At 36.0% G+C, this 23,467-nt stretch overlaps 1 protein-coding gene across 4 annotated transcripts in view; it reads left to right on the top strand.

Moving 5' to 3' along the window:
- The first annotated feature begins 756 nt into the window (after window positions 1–756).
- The window catches only part of LOC150088667 (embryonic polarity protein dorsal-like), an 83,240-nt gene continuing 60,529 nt past the window's right edge, over window positions 757–23,467 (top strand). For 3 of the 4 annotated variants that reach the window (XM_090370855.1, XM_090370854.1, XM_090370852.1), the window contains exons 1-3: window positions 757–872; window positions 1,002–1,201; window positions 3,987–4,141. In XM_090370855.1, the coding sequence (XP_090226981.1) occupies window positions 1,046–1,201; window positions 3,987–4,141 (311 nt within the window). In that variant the 5' untranslated portion in view covers window positions 757–872; window positions 1,002–1,045. Of the gene's footprint in view, window positions 894–1,001; window positions 1,202–3,986; window positions 4,142–23,467 lie in introns of all 4 variants that reach the window. The other variant, XM_090370853.1, reaches the window with a different exon arrangement.

Raw genomic sequence — 23,467 nt, 5'->3', positions numbered from 1 at the left:
GCTGAAAATTCACATGTGTGAGAGGGATGGTACAAAGTTGGATGCATGGCACACAAATTCTTGTCACAAAGTGGTTGGTCCCTTTTTTTTGGAGCAGATAGTCAGCAGTTCTAGTTATCTGAATATGCTTCAGCTATCTGCTTTGCCACAAATTGAATATCCATAACCAAATGCTATTTTTCAGTAGGTGGTGCTCGTCTACCCTGGAACTTGAGAGATTATTAGAAAATTCCTCGTTAACCCATTTCCAGATAGTGGATTTGACAGGGAGGACCCATTTCTTTGCTCTCCTGCTCCTCAGTTTTAACCTCTGGACTTTTTTATTCTGTAGTTAAGGAACAAGTGTGTTACAGTGCCACAGATGCTGGACTGTGGTTGGTGTGCAACTGAATATTGCTTTGACATCTTTCGGGCCAAACATGCAGCGGACATAGAAACCTGTTAATATCTGTATGAAAACTTTTTTGAGTTCTTTCAATAAAATAAACTTTTTTTTTTTTTTTTTTTTTTTTTTTTACCTAGCATACTTTTTTTATGAGAATTTGTAATGTAGGGAATAATATATACCACTGTATTTTTAGCATAGAAATGCATTGTTAATTCCAGTACATAATCCTGTTTGTTCTTTCATTCATACAGGTGCTTAGGTCATGTGGAAATAAACTGGGCATTCTTTATTGGCTATCTATGTGAAATATCAAGTATAGCTCAATATATATATATATATATATATATATATAAAATCTCCTCAATATACTGCAATCCACTATAAACAAATAAGTAGAAACATTTAATCCACATCTTTAAAGAACTGTTTAGAGTTAAATATGAAGATGGATGGATATTTTGACTTGCTTGGAGATATGAGAGCGGTACGTATTTCATCCAGTAATGTAAGTTATATTAAAATTAACTTTGCCAGTTATGTAACTGGAATATAGTACAATTTTATTAAATTTTTATTAATTTACATTGTAATTTTTTTAACTGTGCATAAATAGGTACATATATAGTCCACTCCTGCATTATTTATGCTACTGTCTACATGGATACCAGGATACAGGAATTGCCTTATGTGAAAATACTAGAACAGCCAGCATCCAGGGGGGTTAGGTTTCGCTATGAATGTGAAGGGCGTTCAGCTGGATGCATTCCAGGAGCCAGCAGCACCCCTAAGCATAAGACATATCCCTCAATACAGGTATAATAAACTGATTAGTTTTCTTTTATACACATCATAGTTGATGTTTATTTAGACACATAATAGTCATACAGAGTATAAGCAAATTTGTTTGATAATGTTATAGATTATAAGATTTATCTTAAAAGGTAAGAATTAAAAGTAAACAAACTGAACAGCGTATGCATGAAATATTCTTTTACATTTAAAATATCTTTTACAAGCTTTATGTGGACAAAATCTATACGTCTTGTAAGCAACCACGCAGGGTTTCTTACAAGTATGATGTTTTTACCTGTGTGTTTTGCTTGTGTTATTTAGGGAACCCTTAGTATTCACAGATTTTATTTACAGTTTCAGCTAATTGTTGTTTTGATATAATAGTATTTGGCAGTTAAGAGTTGAAAGTAGCTGCATGCCACCAATAAAGAATTCAGTTAGTGAATTAGATTTCTGTTAATTAACAAATATTTTTTGATATTTAATTAACATTTTAATTTTCATAAACGACATCGATGAAGGGATAGAGGGCGTGATGTCTAAATTTGCAGATGATGTTAAAATTGGTAGAGTAGTTAATGATCACTGTCAAGCTGAGCTTCTTCAGAGAGACCTAGATAGACTTCAGGAATGGTCAGAAAAATGGCAGCTATGCTTTAATCCAACAAAGTGTAAAGTATTACACCTGGGAAACAGTAATCCCAAAATAACTTATTCACTTGGTGGGGTTCAACTAAACCCAGTACTGGAGGAAAGGGACTTGGGTGTTACGATACGGTCAGACATGAAATTCTCTGAGCATTGTAAACAGGTTGCAAGGAAGGCCCATGGTGTCCTATCGATGATCTATCGAACTTTTGCAAGTAGAGATAGGGACGTGATAACCCCATTATATAAGGCTTTTGTTAGACCACACTTGGAATACTGTGTTCAAGTATGGAGACCGCACCTAAAGAAAGACATTGAGCTTCTTGAAAGGGTGCAAAGACGGGTAACTTGCCTGGTGAGATCGGCAAAAGGGCGTCCTTATGAAGAAACTTCGAATATGTGGGTTGCAGAGTTTGGAAACTAGACACCTTAGAAGAGATTTGATTGAGGTGTTTAAGGCTCTGAGAGGCATTAGTAAAATGAATGAGGACGAAATTTTCAAGATTATAAATGATGCTAGAACTAGGGGACATAAATTCAAGTTAAGGGGGGAAATGTTTAGATTGGACTACAGGAAGTTTTATTTTAGCCAGCAAGTTATAAATTACTGGAATAAGTTGCCTACATGGGTGGTAGAGGCTGACAGTTTGGGGAAATTCAAAGGTCATCTGGATGGTACCTTCGGGTCAGGGAAGCGCATAGGATGATAGGTTTAATTTCCTTTTCTTTTATTAATTATTATTATTTATTTATTTTATTATTTTTTTTTTATCATTGTTTTATTTGTGTTTTTTTTTTTTTTTTTTTTGGCTGGTGCAGCTTAAGCCATAGGCTTTTTGCACCATGTGACCATTACTAATACTAACATTATTAAATGATCATATGATTTTAATAAATACTTTGGAGAAGATGGAGTCTTCCTTTGAGAAGACTGGTCCTTTGTTTCTATTATTGTAGGTGTATAGCCACCCATGCTTTGTCACCAGTAATCATGGAAGAAACAAAGTGGGGTGAGCAGCAGCACATTTAAAATCCTGAACTGTGCGAACTCGCTGCTCTCAGTATCATCTGAGAGGATATGAGGCACAAACTTGGCTGAAATATGTCACTTTTTTCTGAACCTTGTGCTAAAACTGATTGACATGTTCCATTAAAAAAACCAATTTCACATATTTTAAATGTTGATCACTCTGTTCAGATCAGACATAAGCGATTGAATCATTAGTTTCTGAAGTTGAAGTGGCCAGAGCAAAGAACATCTTTAACAGATAAGCAGCCCTCTTTAAACTTGTGAACTGCTGAAAAGTGTTCAAACAATATATAGCATCTTCTCTGAAAGGTGTTTTAACATTTTATTGGTTTCTTTTGCTCTTTCCCCTAATTTTGATGCAAATTTTGCTGCTCTATAAAATCACTCATTGTAAAAGTGATAAAACATAAAACATCTATTCAATGTGTGCAAATTCATGCTTCCTACATATAAACAGATGATTCATGCACTACTATGCTTAGATGAGTGAACATGTTATGATAAGTTGTTATGATATGATAATGTGTTATGATGAGTGAACTGAACATGTTATGATAAGTTGTAACTTGCCACGGCACCACAGTTTCAAGATAAAGTCAGTTCCCAAATTTTTTGATCACGGCTCATTATGTACCAGTTGGGTGGTACCACAATCATGGTTTCAAACAATGAAAAAGACGGCTGTAATTATATGCTCTGACATGAAATTCTTTGAACAGTGCAAACAGGAAGTTAGGACAGCTCGTGAAGTGCTATCAATGATATAGAAGAATTTTGCAAGCTGAGACAAAGGCATGATTATTCCATTGTATAAGACAATGATTAAGCTATATCTTTAGTACTGTATTTGAAAGCCTCATATACGGGGAATGAGCTGTAATAAGTTAGCTGTTTTATTAGTATCCTTGTTACCAAGGCAGGGCCTCCTTATAAGCCATATCCCCATAACCTGGTTAGACAAACTGGTCTAAACATGAATATCGAAATTAAAAAAAATGTGTATATGGTGAACTTAATTAAATTTAATTTACAATGTTCTTAATATTAAGGTGAGAAAAAAGTATTTAAATTTAAATATTTTTATATGGAGTGAGCTGTTTGTACAGAAGGACATTTTTATTTCTTTAGATTGTAAACTGTAATAAGTCAGCTGTTGTATTAGTATCCTGTGTTACGAAGGCAGGGCCTCCTTATAAACCACATCCCCATAACCTAGTTGGCAAGCAGTCTTGCAAAAATGGAGTATGCACTGTTGTAGTTGATGGTCCAGATATGAAGTGCAGGTAATTTCGAAACCTTTATTTTTGTTTCTTTTTTAGTTGTGTTCATAAGTGTGTATATACATTTAATAAATACTAGAGAAATATCAAAAAAAAAATAAATAAAAATAAATAGATATCAACATCAGAAAGTACCTCTAAAGCCATGTTTTCCATTTAACACTTTGAAGGCCCAGTATAATAATAGCTTTACAAATATAAAACATGCAAATAGAATGTGTTTAAATGAAAGTGATAAAAACCAGATTTAAACCAGTTGGATGTATATAATGATGAACCTGCAGACAAAGGACATGAAAACACATTATATGTACTGGAAATTTCACGCTAAACAAAGGAAATGGCAACAGCCTAATGGATATAGGACAATGTGTATTAAAAGAATTATGGATTAAAAGAAAAATTAAAAGAAATGATTATTGAATTTAAAATTTTTTTTATTTAAAATTATTAAAAATCTCAAAAAAAAAAAAAAAAAAAAGCAAAGGCTAGCAGCAGTCAACTTTAGCACTAAAATTAATTATATACTGAAAGGCTCTGTCCCATACATTGGACAGTGGCACAAACAGCTTAACAGATTCTTTAAAGATACCGAATTTAAAATTTTGGCCAGACAAATACAGAAATTACATGCTGTACTGAACAATCGCTTAGTCCTTTCCTCTTTCGCTACACAAATAAATGACCTGGTATACAACATTCCTTGCAGTGATTGTGACTTGTCTTATGAGGGTTCGACTCAATGCACGCTGGATTTGAGAGTAAAGCAGCATGCATTCTCAGTCCATGCTTCTCGTTTAGCAGCGTCAGAATTGGCCTTTCACACTGTTAATGAAAACCATACATTTTTATTCAATGAGGCCAAAATACTAAGTGTCCAACGTAATTTTACTAGACTGTTAATTGCAGAAATTGTCGAAATTAAATTACATGAGAATTCTATTAACCTTTTGCTGTCCATATCTAATCTCTGATTCGTGGTCTTTTATGTGCTTGCATGAAGACAAATAATCATGATCTTTTACGCACATGCATCCAAGACAAATCTCTCTATTTAAGATTCAAGCTCACACACATTCAGATTTATTTCCATTCCTGTGATCAAGACATACAGGTCAAAAAGCCCTGTCAGCTGCAGGAAGGAAAGTCTTTTTTTCAAAATTTACGTTAAACTTGTTTTAATTGTTTTTTAATTAATCTAATTACTATAATCATTTTGCATTAATTTATATTCATTTTAATTGCTGAAGAGTGTCATAATGAAGTGTTCTACATATCATATTGAGATAAATTCCTCTTATTCTTCTACAGATATTGAAATACAATGTAGAACATATTGAGCATCATAGTTCACTTTTATACTTATCATACTGAAAGGCTGAAAATCAAGGAAAATAATTAAATTAATGATAAAAAGCCATATCTTGCAAATAGCTATATCTGAAATGTTAACATAGGACCACTACATGGCACATAGGGCACACAGATTTAATTCCAGACAACCAAAGTCAACTTTCACAACTGTAATGAAACATGCATTTTTACAGCTGTACTTACATTGGATTTTCTCTCTACCATCCTCGGTTGATTACCAGTTCATGTAAGTACCCTGAAATAAACTTATATGGCTGTAATTTGCAAGAGCTATTCATTCTAAGTTACAAGGTTGACCAAATTAATGATAGCGTTAAAAGAAGAGCTATTCATTCTAAGTAACAATGTTGGCCAAATTAATGATAGTGCTAAAAGAGAGAAATGTCATCTTTTTTTTTTTTTTTTCCCCCGCATGGATTATAAATATTAAACAGAAAATAATATCTTAAAATATAGATTTTGTTTTTTAACTAGTTATGTACAATTGTATTTAAAACAAAATGATTGTTTTAACATACAGTTTGATACATCATATGCAAGAAATTCATTGAATTTCTCAGTATAGTTGTTATATTTTTCATATTGACTACGTTAACATGTTAATAATCTATTCACAAACATAAAACCCTAATGAAACTAAAATATCCTTAACGTTTTAAGTGAGAATCGCAAAAATTCTGTACAGTAATAACCCTTTTTTGGTCCAATTTCACAGCCACTGTGACCATCAACATTTCCAGTATGAAATTTGTTTTCCTACTGCGCTGGTGCAGTTATTGTTACTACTATCTATTTATATTTCATTTAAATAATTTGAAAAATTAATTGATGTTTATATTCAATTGTTAACATCAGGTGGCTTTTTTTTTCTTCAGTTAAAAAATTTCATTGTATCTTATACTTTGCATTAGAGTGAAGTATTTAGACATTCTGCCAGCATCTCATAAAAGCAATTTCTGTTGAAGAAATTGAGAAATAGAACTGATTCACAATTTGAATTAATTTTGTCAGATAGCAATGATAATGTTATTTTCAATCCAAATAAGGTTATTTTCAAACAATGTTATTTTCAATCCAAACAACTAGCAGGAATGAAGAAATTGATGACAACTTGTAAGTTGTCATCAATCTTAGAGTGATAACTTTAAGATCATACATGAGATTGGAAACTAAGCAAGGTAAACAACGTTTCATTTCAATTTTTTCCCTTTACTGTTTCTGTCTGCAGATTTCTGTTGGATAAAGCAAGTAATCCAAAACCAAACTTGAAGAATTTTTTTTAAATGTTTTTTTACCAATTGTTTATTTAAAGAAATTGTAAAAGAAACTTTTTCAGATAAAGTAGTTATTGACTGTTCCATGTGGTTTGACTGTTTCAGTTTACTAAATGAACTAAAGATGTTTTTTGGTGTTATCAACATGGGGCTAAATGAAATAAAGGGATATTAGTCTGAAGAATGGACACAAAGAATTCTGTTTTTCAAGAATGTATTTAGCACTAAGAGATTTCTGTAGATATTTTGAATGTTGTATCTCTGCCTACCAACAAAATAGCAAACAAAAGGAATTCCAAGTAGAGAATTTAAAGTAAAAAATTTGTCAATTATTTGGGTGGAAAGTTTTACGAATATTTTTTTCCAGAAGAAATATTGCATTAGATGAAAATAGTGTTGGCTTAAAGTTTCATTCAAATGTTATAACCCTCAAAAATAAGCATTGGGCCCTTCATGTATTTGTTTTAGCCGACTGAAACTGGTTATGTGTCAGCTATCATGCCCTATTTTGGAAAGCTTACAGCTTAATAAGACCAGACTTAATTTTCACCTGCAGATCATGCTTCATCTCCTCCAAAAACTGCTTCACAGTATGAGAGGCATTTGAAAAGTTCATGGTCTGAGTATGAATGATTTATTTGAGGAGTCTCATAACATGTGACTTTTCAACATTTTGACACTTTCAACACGGGAGTGAACATACTTTTGCCATTGATGCTGCAATGCATTGATTCCAGCTGCAAAGAAAGTTTTTTTTTCTCTTGGACCTCCAGGAATGTATCCACTGCAGCAATGATATCACTGTTCAGTGGGGAAATGGATGCCATCCAGGTATTTTTTCAAATTAGGAAATAGGTGAAAGTCTGGTGGTGCTAGATCTGGTGAATATGGGAATGGTCCAAGATTTCAAAGCCACACTCATGCAGTGCAGCCATGGTAGTGACAGACTTGTGAGCAAGTGTGTTCGCCTGGTGGAACAAGACTCCTTTGCTCAATTTTCCTTGGCATTTGTCTTTTATATTTTTGTGCAATTGCCTCACAAAGTCTGTAATATGCTCCTGTAACTGGTTGGCCTTTCTGAAGGTAATCCACTAGCAATGCTCCATCAGCATCTTGAAAAACCGATGCCATTATCTTGCCAGCAGAAGGAATTGACTTGGCTTTCTTTGGAGGGGAGAAGAGCTGGGTTATCACTGTTTGGACTACTCTGTTGTCTCTTCATGTCTCATCCATGGTTACAAACATTGCACGGAAATTTGTTGGATCTGCTTGAAAACAATGCAAAAGTTCACTTGACAACTCTTGTGCATTTTTGACCTGTGAACAATTTTGAGACCCATGTGCTGGCAACTTTTTCATAGTGAAACCCTCTGTTATGCGGTACACATGTTCAGATGAGATGGCCAAGATGCTGGTAATGTACTGAACTGTCACCTGTCATCATTCATCACCAGATCATGCAAACTGGCAACAACTTCTGGAGTGGTGGATGTTCCAGGTTTTCCTTTTCTTGTTTAAATTCTGCTGCCCACTTGTTAACCATGGAATAGGAAGGGACATCCTTCCCCAATGTTGTAACTATATCCTCATTAATTGCATTTGGCAATAGTCCCTTTTTTCCCAAATATTGGATGATGGTGTGGTGACTGATTTTGTCCATCTTTCCTCATTCACACAACTTTGTTGACCACAGGAACTTCTAATTAAAAAATATACTTTATTGAAACTGCACCCAACTTGGTTGGTTACTATTTGAAGTGTTATATATTAAGTACAGAAATTTTTGAACTGTACCCTTCCATACTCAGTCCACTAGCTTTTCAAACCCACCTTATATACATTTCTTGAGGGTAGTGGATTTTATATATTCTCTGACTTTACACTAGTATTCAATTGGCAGAAATTCACAAAGTAAGTATTCATCTTGCAATTGTTATGGGAAACAGGAAGGGATTATCACCAGAGATAAAGAGCACAAAGAAAATTGAAAAACACAAAATGAGTGGTTTTTGAAGAGAAAGTTCAACTGCTGGCATGGAATGACAGAACTATACTTTTGATTTCTATAATACCAAAAAGGAAGTAACAAGAGGAAAAGTAAAAGGAGGAAAAAAGCTTTTCAAATTGAAAAACTATTCACTATTTTCAAATTCACAAGACATGGATGTGGTAGATAGAGCTGACTTACCGTACTAGTTATTCATTCAGTCAAAAATCAGTGGAAGAATTTGAGGAAAGGTGGAGGAAGTTGATTTTCTGGCTATTAGAGGTCTCAACTCTGAATGGCTTCATCATAATGAAAGTGACAGATCCATCTTAAAAGAACCTGCATTACAAACACTTTCAAATGAAGTTGCTTGTTCAGCTAGTTGGAGTGTCCAAAATAAGAACATTTCTTCTAGAAAAAGGCTGTTAAGTTTAGATACAGAAGGTAGATTGAATGGCTATCCTCATTTTTTGATGAAAGTAAAATTGAAATAAGAAGAAAGACTACATTATGTAGTGACAGAAGCATTAAAGAAGGGAGAAAAGGTTTGGTTTTGCATAGCATGCTTCAGAAAACCAAGATTGAACCCTGTTGAATATTTCAAGAAAGACCACACACTAAAATCATATAAATAACATTTAAATTGTCTCAACAGTTTTTAAAATGTTTTACCATGCTGTTTTATGTGTTAGTTCGTATAAACCCAGAACTAAATAATTTTTGAACATTACATTGTGAGTAGTCTCTCTCTTTTTTATTTTTTTAAAATTTTTTTTAAGAACTGGACTTCATTGGGAAGACAGTGTAAATAATGCCAGGCTGCAAAGAATTAATGAAAGTATATGACTAAAAATTTTGATCTATTAGTACTGATGTGTATTTTATCCTGTTAGGAAATACTTGAAATCTGTATAATTCAAAATTAACATATTTTTGTCTCCCTTGACCTTCAAATTAACTAATTTGACTATATATATATATATATATTGTGTGTGTGTGTGTGTGTGCGTGCGTGCGTGCGTGCGCGTCAATCAATCATATTATTATCCTTTCTCACACAACTGACCAAAACACACACAACAAACATTATTACTGATATTTAGCATTCGAAATGCAGTGATTCCCTGACTATTATTGGCCTCGTGGTCCTCTGTCGAGATGGGGCATAATGGTCAGTCTATTTTATTTTATTAATTTTCAGTTCATTTGGTCATGCAATGTTGTTAGTTTATGTTTCCACCTTAGTGAGATTTCACATAATTTGGAAAAGGGTGCTTACTAGGGGGCACCGCTAAATTTATTTTAATTGACTTAATTTCTAAATTATTTTAGGAACGTTGCTTCAACACTACCCTTTTCTTCTTTACCCCCCTCCTTATATTTTTCTGTTATTGTTATTTTATTTGGTTCAGTTCATTTTCACTCTACTGGCAATATTCTGTTTTAATTTAGCTTATTATAAGCAACATGTAGTGGATTGTGCTTTTCTGCTGCCACTGATGTTAGCTTTTCTATAATTTTTTCTTATTTATTTTAATATATATTTCAATAATTTTTATTTCTCTATTTAATTTTTGGATTAATTTGATCATATTTAAATGGGGGTAGCGTGACGATGTGCTAACGCTGCATTCGTACCACCATCTATAGCCTAATTTGTTTCTATATATTTTCATTTCAACTATTGTTTTGTCAGTGTTGTGGTTTGGCCATGCGAGTACTAGGCGTTCTGTTTTGTTTTTCGCTGCATAAGGACTACCGCTATGCAAGTCTATTGCATCGGCAGTTTGATCTTAGTATCATTCCGTCGTTGCATGGATTTGTTTAGCGTTCAAAATGCAGTGATTCCCTGACTATTATTGGCCTTGTGGTCCTCTGTCGAGATGGGGCATAATGGTCAGTCTATTTTATTTTATTAATTTTCAGTTTATTTGGTCATGTAATGTTGTTAGTTTACGTTTCCATCTTAGTGAGATTTCACATAATTCGGAAAAGAGTGCTTACTAGGGGTTGCCGCTAAATTTCTTTTAATTGGCTTAATTTCTAAATTATTTTAGGAACGTTGCTTCAACACTACCCTTTTCTTCTTTACTCCCCCTTATATTTTTCTGTTATTGTTATTTTATTTGGTTCAGTTCATTTTCACTCTACTGGTTTGCCATGCTACTGGCAATATCCTATTTTAATTTAGCTTACTTTGTATAACTATACAAATAAATTAGAATGAGAGTTAAAAATAAAATAATGCCAGCAGTATGGCAAGACAAGAGCAAAAATAGTCTAAATTAAACTTAAGAATCCAACCAAACAGGCAGGGAAGAGAGGGGTAACAAGAGTAAAAATATTGCAGCAGAAAATCTCTAAGATAATTTAGAACATCTAATTATAAGAATAATAATTCATTCAATTTTGAAAGCCAATTAAAATAGAAATTTAACGGTGCCCCCTCTGAGTTTAATTTCGACTATTTTTGCTCTTGTCTTGCCATACTGCTGGCATTATTTTATTTTTAATTTTCATTCTAATTTATTTGTATGGTTATATTTCAAGCATCATGTAGAGGAATATGCTTTTTGCTGCCTCTGATGTTTGCTGTACCTTTTTTATTTTATTTTTATCATGAAAGATTCAGTTTCCAACTATTTTAAACTTTATTCAAATTATATATATATTTCAATAAAGTTTATATATATATATTAAATGTAATTTAAAGTCAATACTATAAAAGAATGTATCTTGTCCATACTGTAAAAGAATGTGCTAATTTTATTCTTTTTACTTTCTGGCACATTTTTTCTACTGTTATGGACAAATATAGAAATGCAGTTCCTGATACATGGTCAGGTGTAGTCCCCTGATGAATTACCTGACCATGTATCGATATTTACTTCAGCTGACATCAGACTTTGCATTTTTACCATCCCTGTATTCGACTTAAAACTAAATTTGCCCACCCATATCTGATGACAGTTCTATCACCTTTTATTATATTTTACTTTATTTTGTTTAACCATTTGGTATTAATAATTTTACTTTACAGTTCCTTTTCCTCGAAATTGGCTTTGCAATTCATCCCATAATTTTCTTAATTCATCATAACTTTTAGGATATTAACATTCTTTTGCCTTTTTCAAATCTACAATACTTCTTTTTTCTACTATCCTTACCCTTCTAGTCCTTGGCACTTTGTGTAAATTTTAACTCCATCTATGCAAACTTTATCAGACTTATCTATTTTTACATGCTTATATATATATGTGTGTATGTAATATTGATAAAAATAATCAAGTTACTGAATGACAAAGTAAGCAAGCAAAGTATTAAATCAAAATTATTAAACTGTGTTATGGATCTGGGGTACTACTAGTTACAGTAGAGAAACCTGGCAACCATAATGAAATATAGACAAATGTTTATATTCAGTGTATAGGGAAGGGATGCTGACCTGTCAATTGTAATTATCATGGAAAAATTGAGAAGGCCTATAAGGTGAAGGAGATAACCTGAAATAAATTGATTAACATAAAAATAATATATTTATTTCATATCCAAGTTCCACAAAAGCCCTACAGCATTTAGGTTTATTACATCCTGAAAATACAATTACACTCATCAACCCGGCAAAACTTTAGAAAGGTTATTACTTAAACCTATAATGGACATCCTTCCTAATAGTAGAATAATTAATAACAACATTCCAGTTATTAATGCTCTGAATACTGAAAATATTTCTCATGTGCAAAATTTTGACTTCAATAGTAAAAAGCATAGTTATTCACCAGCATAGACCTAACCAACTTAAAATCGGTCCTGAATGAAATTTATAATAAATACAAACATATTATTGGTTGTAATTCAGTTTTTTGGAGCAATCTCAATCTCTGTCTCTCCAATAACTACATTTTTGATGGAAAATCTGTATACTTGCAAACCAAAGGTGTACCACCATGGGTAGCCTTGCTAGCTGTATATTAGCTAACCTATATCTATACTGGTCTGAGACCTCTCCAACCTCAGATATAAAACTTTATAGATATATTGATGACTTATTGGTATTCAACTACCCTACATTTATACAGGACTTTGCTGGTATTTACCCTTCAGAACTTGCTCTGGAGAAAACAAATAATAATGATTTTTCAGCCAATTACTTAGACTTGGATATTAATATTAACAGCCCTCATACTACAATCAATATATACAATAAAAGAGATGCTTTTAACTTTAATGTAGTCAGTTTTACCCGCTGGCACTCTAACATTTGCTGACCGGGCTAGCCAGTTGGGTAAAGTGCTTGCCTGGCAACCCAAAGGTCATGGGTTCGAATCCCGCCTTGTGCTTAGATCAGAGTAAAATGCAAAAACTTTGGGAGGTGCATTATGGCCACAGAAGCCGATGCGTCAACTAACAAAAAAAAAAAAAAAAAAAAAACCTCTAACATTTCTAAAAAAGTACATGCTAATATAATACTCTCCTAATGCATCAGAATGATTTAATCCGTTGCGGAACCTGTGGAATGTTTTCCAAGGTTGACCTGGTGACTAATCATAGCTCACCTGGGGATTCTTTTCTTTGTGATCGATGTAAGGAGTACATCGACCTTAAATTACAATTTGGTGCACTGATGGAACAATTTGAGTCCCTGAAAAAACAGGTGCTTGCCCTCGAGAATAATGCATCAGGGACTCAAGACTCCAGCAATCTACCAAGTGAAGCACACCCGATTTGGGCCTCAAAACAGAAAAACCAAGTGCAAACTACTCTGGTTAAAAAGGACATTGTTTTATTAGGAGACTCCATTGTCAGGGAAACGGAATATTTTTTGTAATAAGGATAGGTGGAGTAGAACCAGGGTATGTCTGCCGGGAGCAACTATTAATGATGTCACCAACAGATTGTCAGATTTTAAGGAGAGTAAAGAGAATATTATTATTCATATGGGGACTAATAACATTAAACGTACACAATCTGACGATTTGTTGGAAAAATACAGGACCATGCTGAGGAAATGCCGCGAGCTAGGCCACAATGTCTGTGTCTGCAATTCTGCCCAGACACGATAGAATGGATTATATGTTAAAAGCCTTGTGGATTAACTCAAGACTTGGACTCTGCAAGGCTTTAGGGGGGGAAATTTCTATCAGCTTGGCCCACACTTGTAGGTAAAAGGAATTTGTTTTGTATAGACGGGATACACTTAAACAAAGGTGGTGCAAAAGTTTTTGCTAGTATTATTGAGGATACCTTAAAGGTTCAGGGAAACTGCTAGTTAGGGGGGGAGATGTGGGTAATACTGACATGCGTTTATCTGATAATATTGGTCAAAGTAACTCTTGCACATACCTCAAGAGTTCTTATCTGTTACCCCAGCTGGACGTATTATCTAGATGTTCTGGGGGCAGAAACATTTCAAGTGAGCGGGTAGCTAATGCCAGGGAAGACTTAAAAAACTTCAAGGGTTGTGTTAGGGTTGTTAAATATACAAGAACAGTAAGCCTTAATTGTTGATATAGTAATGTTAGAAGTGTCGTCAATAAAATGAGCGAATTCGAACTGCTGGTTAAAACAAGTAATGTATTTAGGAAGGATAGGGTAGATAGAAGGGGTGGTGAGGTAATGTTTCTTATCAGAAGCAGCCTGAGTGCGACGATATCTTTCCCGGATTCAGACGTTTCACATGCTAGTATAGAATCTGTATGGTGTGAGATAGTTGGAAACAAAGGTATAATGCGAGTAGAAGTAATCTACAGACCAGGTGATTGTGAAGATTATGACGAAAGCCTCTACATGCAAATGGAATGGGCAAGTAAGAGTCAATGTCTTATTATGGGGGATTTCAATTTGCCTCTAATTGATTGGAGTAAATGGGAAGGAAACTTGACATGGGGAACAAAATTTTTAAATCAACTAGATGACTGTTATTTGTATCAACATGTCAGGGAAAGTACTAGAGAAAAGAATATCCTAGACCTCATCACCCATGAATCAGATGACATAACAGGGCTGACAGTAGAGGAACCAGTAGCAGGAAGTGCTCACGGAGTTCTATGGTGGATGATGATGAGAGAGGTAGCAGCAGTAAAAGGCAAAGGAATGGGTTTTAATTTCAGAAAAGGAAATTGATGCCTTAAGGTACTACATGCCTCTATCAACTGGGTAGATATTGCACAGAGAATGAATACATTTGAACTATGGTATGCTTTTAAAACATTAATCACAGATGCCTTGAATGCATATTTACCATTAAAAAAATACTCCACGAGGAGGGTTCCAAGTTGGATGAATAGTGAAGTTGCCACATTACTTGAGCAGTAAAAGGTGGCATGGAAAGGTTACAGAACAATAAAAAGTATTGAAGCCTATAACAGCTACAAGATGATCTGTAATAGAGCCACAGAAAAGGTTCAACAGGCAAAGGCAGTTTATGAGAAATCACTAGCAAACAGAGCAAAGAGGGGGATAAGGAATTCTTCACATATATAAATGCCAAGAAGAGCAGGACAAACCAGATCGGACCTTTACTAAAGGAAAGGGGGTAGTAATAAATACACCAGCTACCGTTGCAGATGAACTCAACAGTTATTTTGCATTGATATTTACAAATGAAAAACCTTTTGTGGCAATGGGAAATTGTGGGAGCGAAGTTGAAAAATATGTAATTAATGATATTGAAATTTCGCAAGATTATTTAAGGCGCCTCCGTAGCCAGGTGGGAAGGAGCAGCAGTGTGTAGCACACGCTTCTTGATTTAGACCGGGGTTCGAGCCCATCACCACCAAATACGGAGGGTGCGGAAAGGTCAGGGAATGACCACCGCATATCCCCTGAGCAATATGGCCTTAGTTGCTAATGCTCCTAAAAACCAAATAACAAACAAACAAGCAAGATTATTTAATGAAAAACGTTCGAGCCTACAGGCCAGTAAGGCTCCTGGGGTTGATGGAATATACCCTATAATCTTAAGGGAGGTGGCAAGTGAGTGCATTGAACCATTGAGGCTAATTATGCGAGCATCACTAGACTCTGGGGAGATTCCCTTGGATTGGAAAAGTGCCAATGTATCTCCCATACATAAGGGTGGCTCTAAGAGTGAAGTGAGAAATTATCGACCTGTCAGTCTGACTTCAGTGGTAGGGAAAATCATGGAGGCAATGATCAAGGGTGGAATTCAGGATCGTTTGGATCGAATTGAAATTCTCAAGGATACTCAGCATGGTTTTGTAAAGGGAAAATCGTGTTTAACAAATCTGGTTCTCTATTTTGAAAGGATAACTCATGAGCTGGATTTAGGGAATAATTTCAACATCGTTTATTTAGATTTCAGCAAAGCTTTTGACTCAGTCCCACATGAATGGTTGCTTTATAAGCTGGAACAGGTTGGAATCACTGGGAAAATCCTTAGATGGATAGCAGGATGGCTTCAGGGCAGGAGGCAGAGGGTTATGATAAATGGCTATTCCTGAGATTGGATTTATGTAAGAAGTGGGGTTCCCCAAGGATCAGTATTAGGACCACTGTTGTTTTTAATTTACATAAACGACATCGATGAAGGGATAGAGGGCGTGATGTTTAAATTTGCAGATGATGTTAAAATTTGTAGAGTAGTTAATGATCACTGTCAAGCTGAGCTTTTTCAGAGACCTGGATAGGCTTCAGGAATGGTCAGAAAAATGGCAGCTTTGCTTTAATCCAACAAAGTGTAAAGTATTACACCTGGGAAACAGTAATCCCAAAATAACTTATTCACTTGGTGGAGTTCAACTAAACCCAATACTGGAGGAAAGGGACTTGGGTGTTACCATATGGTCAGACATCAAATTCTCTGAGCATTGTAAACAGGTTGCAAGGAAGGTCCATGGTGTCCTATTGATGATCTATTGAACTTTTGCAAGAGATAGGGACATGATAATCCCATTATATAATGCTTTTGTTAGACCATACTTGGAATACTGTGTTCAAGTATGGAGACCTTCACCTAAAGACCGCACCTAAAGAAAGACATCGAGCTTCTTGAAAGGGTGCAAAGACTGGTAACTCGCCTGGTGAGATCGGCAAAAGAGCGTCCTTATGAAGAAAGACTTCGAATATGTGGGTTGCAGAGTTTGGAAACTAGACACCTTAGAGGAGATTTTATTGAGGTGTTTAAGGCTCTGAGAGGCATTAGTAAAATGAATGAGGACAAAATTTTCAAGATTATAAATGATGCTAGAACTAGGGGACATAAATTCAAGTTACGGGGGGAAATGTTTAGATTGGACTGCAGGAAGTTTTATTTTAGCTAGCGAGTTATAAATTACTGGAATAAGTTGCCTACATGGGTGGTAGAGGCTGACAGTTTGGGGAAATTCAAATGTCATCTGGATAGTACTTTCATGTCAGGGAAGCGCATAGGATGATAGGTTTAATTTCCTTTTCTTTTATTAATTATTATTATTTTAAAATTTTTTTTTTTTTTTTTTTTTCTTTTTATCATTGTTTTATTCAGGGTTTTTTATTTATTTTATTTTTTTGGCTGGTGCAGCATAAGCCATAGGCTTTCTTGCACCATGTGGCCATTACTAATACTAATTGTGGCAATATGCAATAGTGACAGTCTCTTTGCTGACAACATTAAACAACTCCATGATAAATTTCTATGCAATAATTTTCCTACAGCATTCCTCTACCATCATTTCAAAAAAGCAGTAAATATTATAAATTTCAAAAACCTATAAACTACAACTTTGATATAAACAACATGTTTACTGTTTGGTTACATATTACTTTCAGACCTGTACATAATTTTGCTGCCTCTGATGCTTGCTTTACCAATTTTATTTCTTACTCTTTATTTTTGCCCGTTTTTACCTATTTTTATGTCAATTAGTTTGTTACCTCTATACATTGGGATTAGATTCCTGTGGGGACAGGCGCAAATGGAATCCTTTATATAATGGAGTCAATCGGAAATCACAGGGCACATGGAAATAGTTCCGGGCACCAAAAATTTTATCCACCAATTTGCATCAATTGTTTTATTTTATTAGCATTCTTCATAGTTGTAGTAATATTTGATGGAGGCATATTCATAGCTCTATGTACATTAGGGTGGCTTTCACCAGATTCCATCCTCCAAATATTGCACTAGAATTCAGTGAACTTCTTTTACCAGACATGGTGTCTCTTTATTCTATTAAATTAAAAACTTTATAACATGATTGGCAAAAAAATTGCATGCGGCTATCACTATTATTATTATTTAATTTATTAATAGCACAATTAATAAAAAATGTTACCATAATAAATTTCCAAAACATGTAAATAGTATAAACAACAACCAACTGAATGATTTACTGCATGGACCTTTACCACCTGCATCCACAAGTGGCTACTTTGAGGGCGGGTATCTTTCTCATTTCTGATACGGATGTGCTAATTGCTGATTGGCTCAGATTGTCCTAAATCACGTGAACAGTGCATGATACATAGCACAGTATGATGCCATTAAATTTTGTCTGACGATTTTAAACTTTCAATTTAGAAAAAAATTGCCAAAACAAATAAATAAATTAATTAAAATAAAAATGCCGTTATGGTTAGTTATCTGCGCTGTTGCGAATCAGCTCAAATCAGACCAGCGCAAAACAAGGGCTACCTGTATACATATGCAGGATTTTTCAAAAGTGATGGTCAATAATTTAATGGTGAACTGTACAGACTACAGTATGCAAAAAAAAGCCTAGTAAACATGGGTCCTTAAGTGAATTGTTTTCGAGATATTGCACATTTCTAGTTGGGATCCACCACTGACAAGGTGAATCAAACAAGACTGACCTGTTTGTTTAGGTTAGGTTAAGTTTAGGTTATGCTCATTCTCTCCTTTTCCCCCTTTCTCAATGCTCTGAGACATAGCAGGCATACTAGTACTTGTCAAAGGATAGTCAACATGGAAAGAGGTTACAGCAATGAAGAGTATGCGGACATGCACTTCATGTATGGTAAAGCCAACAGCAGTGCACTCGAGACTGCACATTTGTACCAAGAAGCAGTTTCCTACTGAAGGAAGCCCAACAGGCACACATTCATCAGGGTACATCAATGCCTTAGAGAACATGGGCACTTTGCACATGGAAAGTGGAAAAGAATATTTTATTTTTTTTATTTTTATTAAAACTAAAGGTGGCACCGAGAACATAAGTTCAAATCTGCCTAACGACTCTCAACTGAGTATCTTACATCTTTCATAAAATATATAAATTAATTTAAAAAAAAAACGCATAAAATTTACACTAGCAACTCGTACATAACATCAAAAACAGACTTAAACTCTTTAAGTGTTGTCCAGATCTTCTTGGTGAAACGAATCTTATTGTCCAATTTTATCTTCAGACTTGATTGATTTGGGGCAGAACTGGGTTCGCCCCCATTATAAAAGCCTCTTCCTTTGAGCAAAAACTTCTTTTACAAAGGCTTGGAGTGCTGCAAGATTACTTGCTGTTTGGATTAGCTGTTCCACTGCAGTTGAGGAGAATCCCTGGATGTTATTCCTCAGCTTTTCTCTGGATTCATTATACATAGCACAGTCGAAGAGTATGTGGAACCAGTTCTCCTTTGCTCCACAGGAACAAAGCTCTGACTCTGAAAGTCTATATTGAAACAATTTCTCATTCAGGGCACCATGTCCTGTGACTAGATAGGAGGTTTCCATCGTGAGAGTAAACCATTTCGTAACGGATTTTGCCATTGCAAAGGTAACATCCGGTATGAAGTTTTTCATGACTAGTTCCTTGTTGGATGTATCCCATCACGTCTGCCATATATGAACTAGCTCATTATAGCAGCGCAACTTCTCTCTTTTCACGTCCGTGTGTAAATTAAGTTCGATGCTTAGAATTGCTACAGGAATCCTCCTCCGTATTCTGTAGCATAATCCCCTATAAACTACAAAGAGGTCGTGGAAGAACCCTCTTCAATGACTTGTGTTGCTGCTGTGGAGACAGTTCTGCAGATCTGGTGGGTGGCCAGGAGAAGTCCCCGTTGGACAGAGTTCAGCTTCTCTTTAATTTTACACTTAATTGCCCGGTGAAACCATGCCCCTGCAGCGAACGCGACTATGGGGAGGAACACTGCCTTGTAGTAAAGGAATATTGTGCTCTTGGAGAGCCCCCAGTCACTCCTGGAGATCCTGACCATTGAGGCTGAGAAGTTCCTTACTTTTATGTTGAGATTCTGAAGGTGAGGGAGGAAAGTAAGTCTATGGTCAGTGATGACCCCTAGGACTCGGGTTTGGGTCACAAAGGTAACTGCATGCCTTGAATTTTAACTTGGGGAGGCCTTCAAAGGTCGAGTTTGGCTCCAAAGATCATCATATTGGTTTTTGTTGGATTGATTCGGAGCTTATTGGTTTGAGTCCAGTCGGAAAGGTCATCAAGAACGTGGTTTGCAGTGGTCTCAAGGGCTCGCTGAGAAGATGATGGTGAGATCGTCTGCGAATGCAATGATCTTGGTACTATCGAAGCTGTGGCGAAGCCAGTCCTGAAGAACCAGGTTCCAGATTAGGGGGCCCAATACGGAGCTCTGTGGGCATCCCCTGTAAATTGGTCTTGCCTGTACTGTAACAGTTCTGTCGGTGAAGTAGTTCCTGATTAACCAGTAGAGTTGTGGTGGGTAATCAGCAGAGCGCAGCTTCTCAAGAGCGCTCTCCCACCATACCCAGTCAAAAGCCCCCTCAGAGTCTATAAAGACGGCCAGTTCATACTTGGCCTTGGAGGTTTCCAGATGGAGTATTATTTCTGAGAGTGCATCCTCACAGGAGCAACCTTGTGTGAAACCATATTGCAAAGGAGAGATAAGTCCTTTGTCTTGAAATATGCTTACAATTTTTATCGCTGAGTCGTTCCAGAATTTTACCAAGGTTGGCTAAGAGAGCAATGGGGCGGAGTGCCCAAGGTTCTGTTGGTGGTTTGTTAGGCTTCGGAATGAGTCGGAGAAGAGCAACTTTCCAGGGCTCAGGGAAGAGAGATTCTCTAAGGCAGCGGTTAAAAAGGAGAAGTAGGTGCTCTGGTTTCAGTTTGAACACCCTTTGTATGAATGCATACTCAATAAGGTCAATGCCAGGGCATTTATTCAGGTTGATTCTGTTCATTGCTGTCTCCAGTTCTTGGGATGTAAAAGGTTCATCAGGTGAGATTGATGTGTAGAGTGAATTTCTTCTTCTGATATCTGCTTGTTCAGGTTGGTCTTCCATTGGATCGTCTGTGGGGAAAAGTTCATCAATTATGGCACTGATCGAATTGTGCCAGGTTATGTTTTCCTGTTTGCGAAGCTGTACCGAGCCAAAGACATCTGGGGGTGTATGTCTTCCCCCTGGATATTTTATAAAGGAGTCCCCATGGGTTAGAATTTCCTGAGTCCTTGACAAAGTCCATCCAGGTTTGTCTTTTCCTGTTGGCAACTGCTTTGGTAAAGGTGTTCTTTTTAGTGAGGTAGATGGCATGCAGTTGTTCAATGTCTTGGGGTGGCCAATTTCTGTGATGCTGGTACTCCTTACTCGCTCTGTGTGCTTCTTTCCTTAGTACAGTTAGCTCGGTGCTCCACCAGGCACAAGTTTGAGATTTTATGGTCTTTTTCTTCGCCGAGCGATATGCAGCTAATTGGAGTGAGCTCTGGTACAGGTCCGTCAGGTCAGCTGCACTCTTATCGGATAGCGAGGGTAGGTCTGGAAAATCTCTCTGTATGGAAGAGTCAAAGGCTGCCCAATCAACGGCCTTAGTCGAGAACCTGACAAACCCGGTGGGACAATATGAGGTGCTCAGTTAGGTGCATGCATGCATGCATGCTGATGTGGAAACGTATCACTCTGATCGCTTAGCATCCAATCTGGAATGATGGTCCATCCATAAATCAGGTTTCTTAGGTCATTAGTGGTGGCTGTGATTTCGATGTTGGATTTCCCTGTAGCACTGTAATAGGTGGTGTATTGACTTTGTTTGTTGTGAATGGTTAGGTTTCAAATGGAGATCAGATCCTCAAGCAGAAGACCTCTGGAGTCCGGAACTGGCGACTGCCAGAGGGTGGATTAGGCATTTACATCTGAGGTGATGATAACCGCATTGGACCCTAAGGAGTCCAGTGCGAGATCTAGGTAGTTGAGTGATGCCTCAATGTCATGGGATGGTGGGCAGTATAAAGAGATGAGATAAAATGAAAGTGAGGCATATGTTACCTGAATACAGGTGTTAGAAAGAATAGAACAAAATCCAGGAATTTCGACAAGGAGGGTTGCTCTACAAGCGTGTGTACTGACTGAGTCATAGCAGTGTGTGGTGAATTTTACATTGCCAATTACTGTACCCCTACCATATCCAGCGTGTACAAGGTCTCAGCAATACAGACTATCCTCCCAAAGTGCTCCCATAGTCAGTGGCAGATCTTAACAGAAAATGTGCATTATCTCAAAAACGGTTCATTTGTGGCCCGATATTCACTGGGACTTTTTTGCTTATTTTATTTTGTACTTTTCACCTTTAAATTATTGACCATCATTTTTGAAACACCCTGTATATACATACACATATATACATACAGTTGGACCTCTCTTTAATGAACTTCCATATAGCGAACCTTTTTGATTTCCCCTTGGTCATTACATTGAAAATAGTTTCCATATAACGAACTGATTTCGAGAGACCTGGGTATGCATTGTTCACACTTCTGGCCCTTAGGAAATAAAGCTGATGCTGTAGAAAGCACAAATTAAGAGCTAAAACATTTTACAATTTAGTGGTGCCCTAAAACCCTGCAGGAGACAACTGGCCAACCGTGGCACTGGATAGAAAAAGATAGAAGGTTTTGGGAGAGGCCTTTGTCCAGCAGTGGGCCAACAATGGCTAAAAATAAATAAAACCTATACTCTACTCTACCGAGAAGTCGCACAAGTCAACTACTATCCATGTGTGCACAGCCATTTGTAAAGATTAAGGCATATTCCTGGTGTGAAGATTGGCTCTGGTTAACCTGTTTTCAACCATAAGCATCCTATTAGAGAATTAGGAGAGAATGATTTTCTTTTATCCTGGAAATTCATCTGTTGTTTTGAAGAAATGAGCCATCCACACTTTCACTAAATTTTTACAAATTTTTTTACATGTAGGTACAAGTGGTCCCTAAATCAGTTTTGTTTTAGCTGCTGTGCAAGCAACTTTACAGTGTCTAAGAGGAAATTCTTGAGTGTAGTGTAGTGTGAAAAAGTGGAGGTGCTTAATAGTGTAGATTGAGGCATTAAAAAAAAAAAAGAAAAGAAAAGAAATTGCATTAAAATTTGGTATTCCTGCCAGTAGTGTATTAACCATTCTGAAAAGCTGTGTTTAGATTTTCAAACTTTTTGAGGAAACAGGACCCAGTCAGAAGTGTGAAATTATGCATTTGTAAAGATGTAGATAAAGCAGTTTTTAAGTGGATGAAGTTGATTTGAGACCAAAACATGCCGATATCATGGCCATTAATAAAAGAAAAGGCTATGAAGTACGCATCTTTTCTGGGGCACAAAACATTCCAAGCCAGTTCTGGTTGGCTGGACAAATTTAAAGAGCATCATGGCTTACTCGAAAAAGTTATTTCTGATGAAAGTGAAGTTGCAATCGAAGAAGCCTATACCCATTGGAAAGAAACAGTTTTGAAAAAAAATTATGGAGGACTAAGAGTCCAAAGACATAT

Source organism: Mastigoproctus giganteus, chromosome 3 (assembly GCF_048544385.1).
Source record: "Mastigoproctus giganteus isolate SK-2022 chromosome 3, ASM4854438v1, whole genome shotgun sequence".
Lineage (NCBI taxonomy): Eukaryota > Metazoa > Arthropoda > Arachnida > Uropygi > Thelyphonidae > Mastigoproctus > Mastigoproctus giganteus.
The sequence above is the reverse complement of the archived record's forward strand: the minus strand, read 5'-3'. Positions and strand labels throughout refer to the sequence as shown.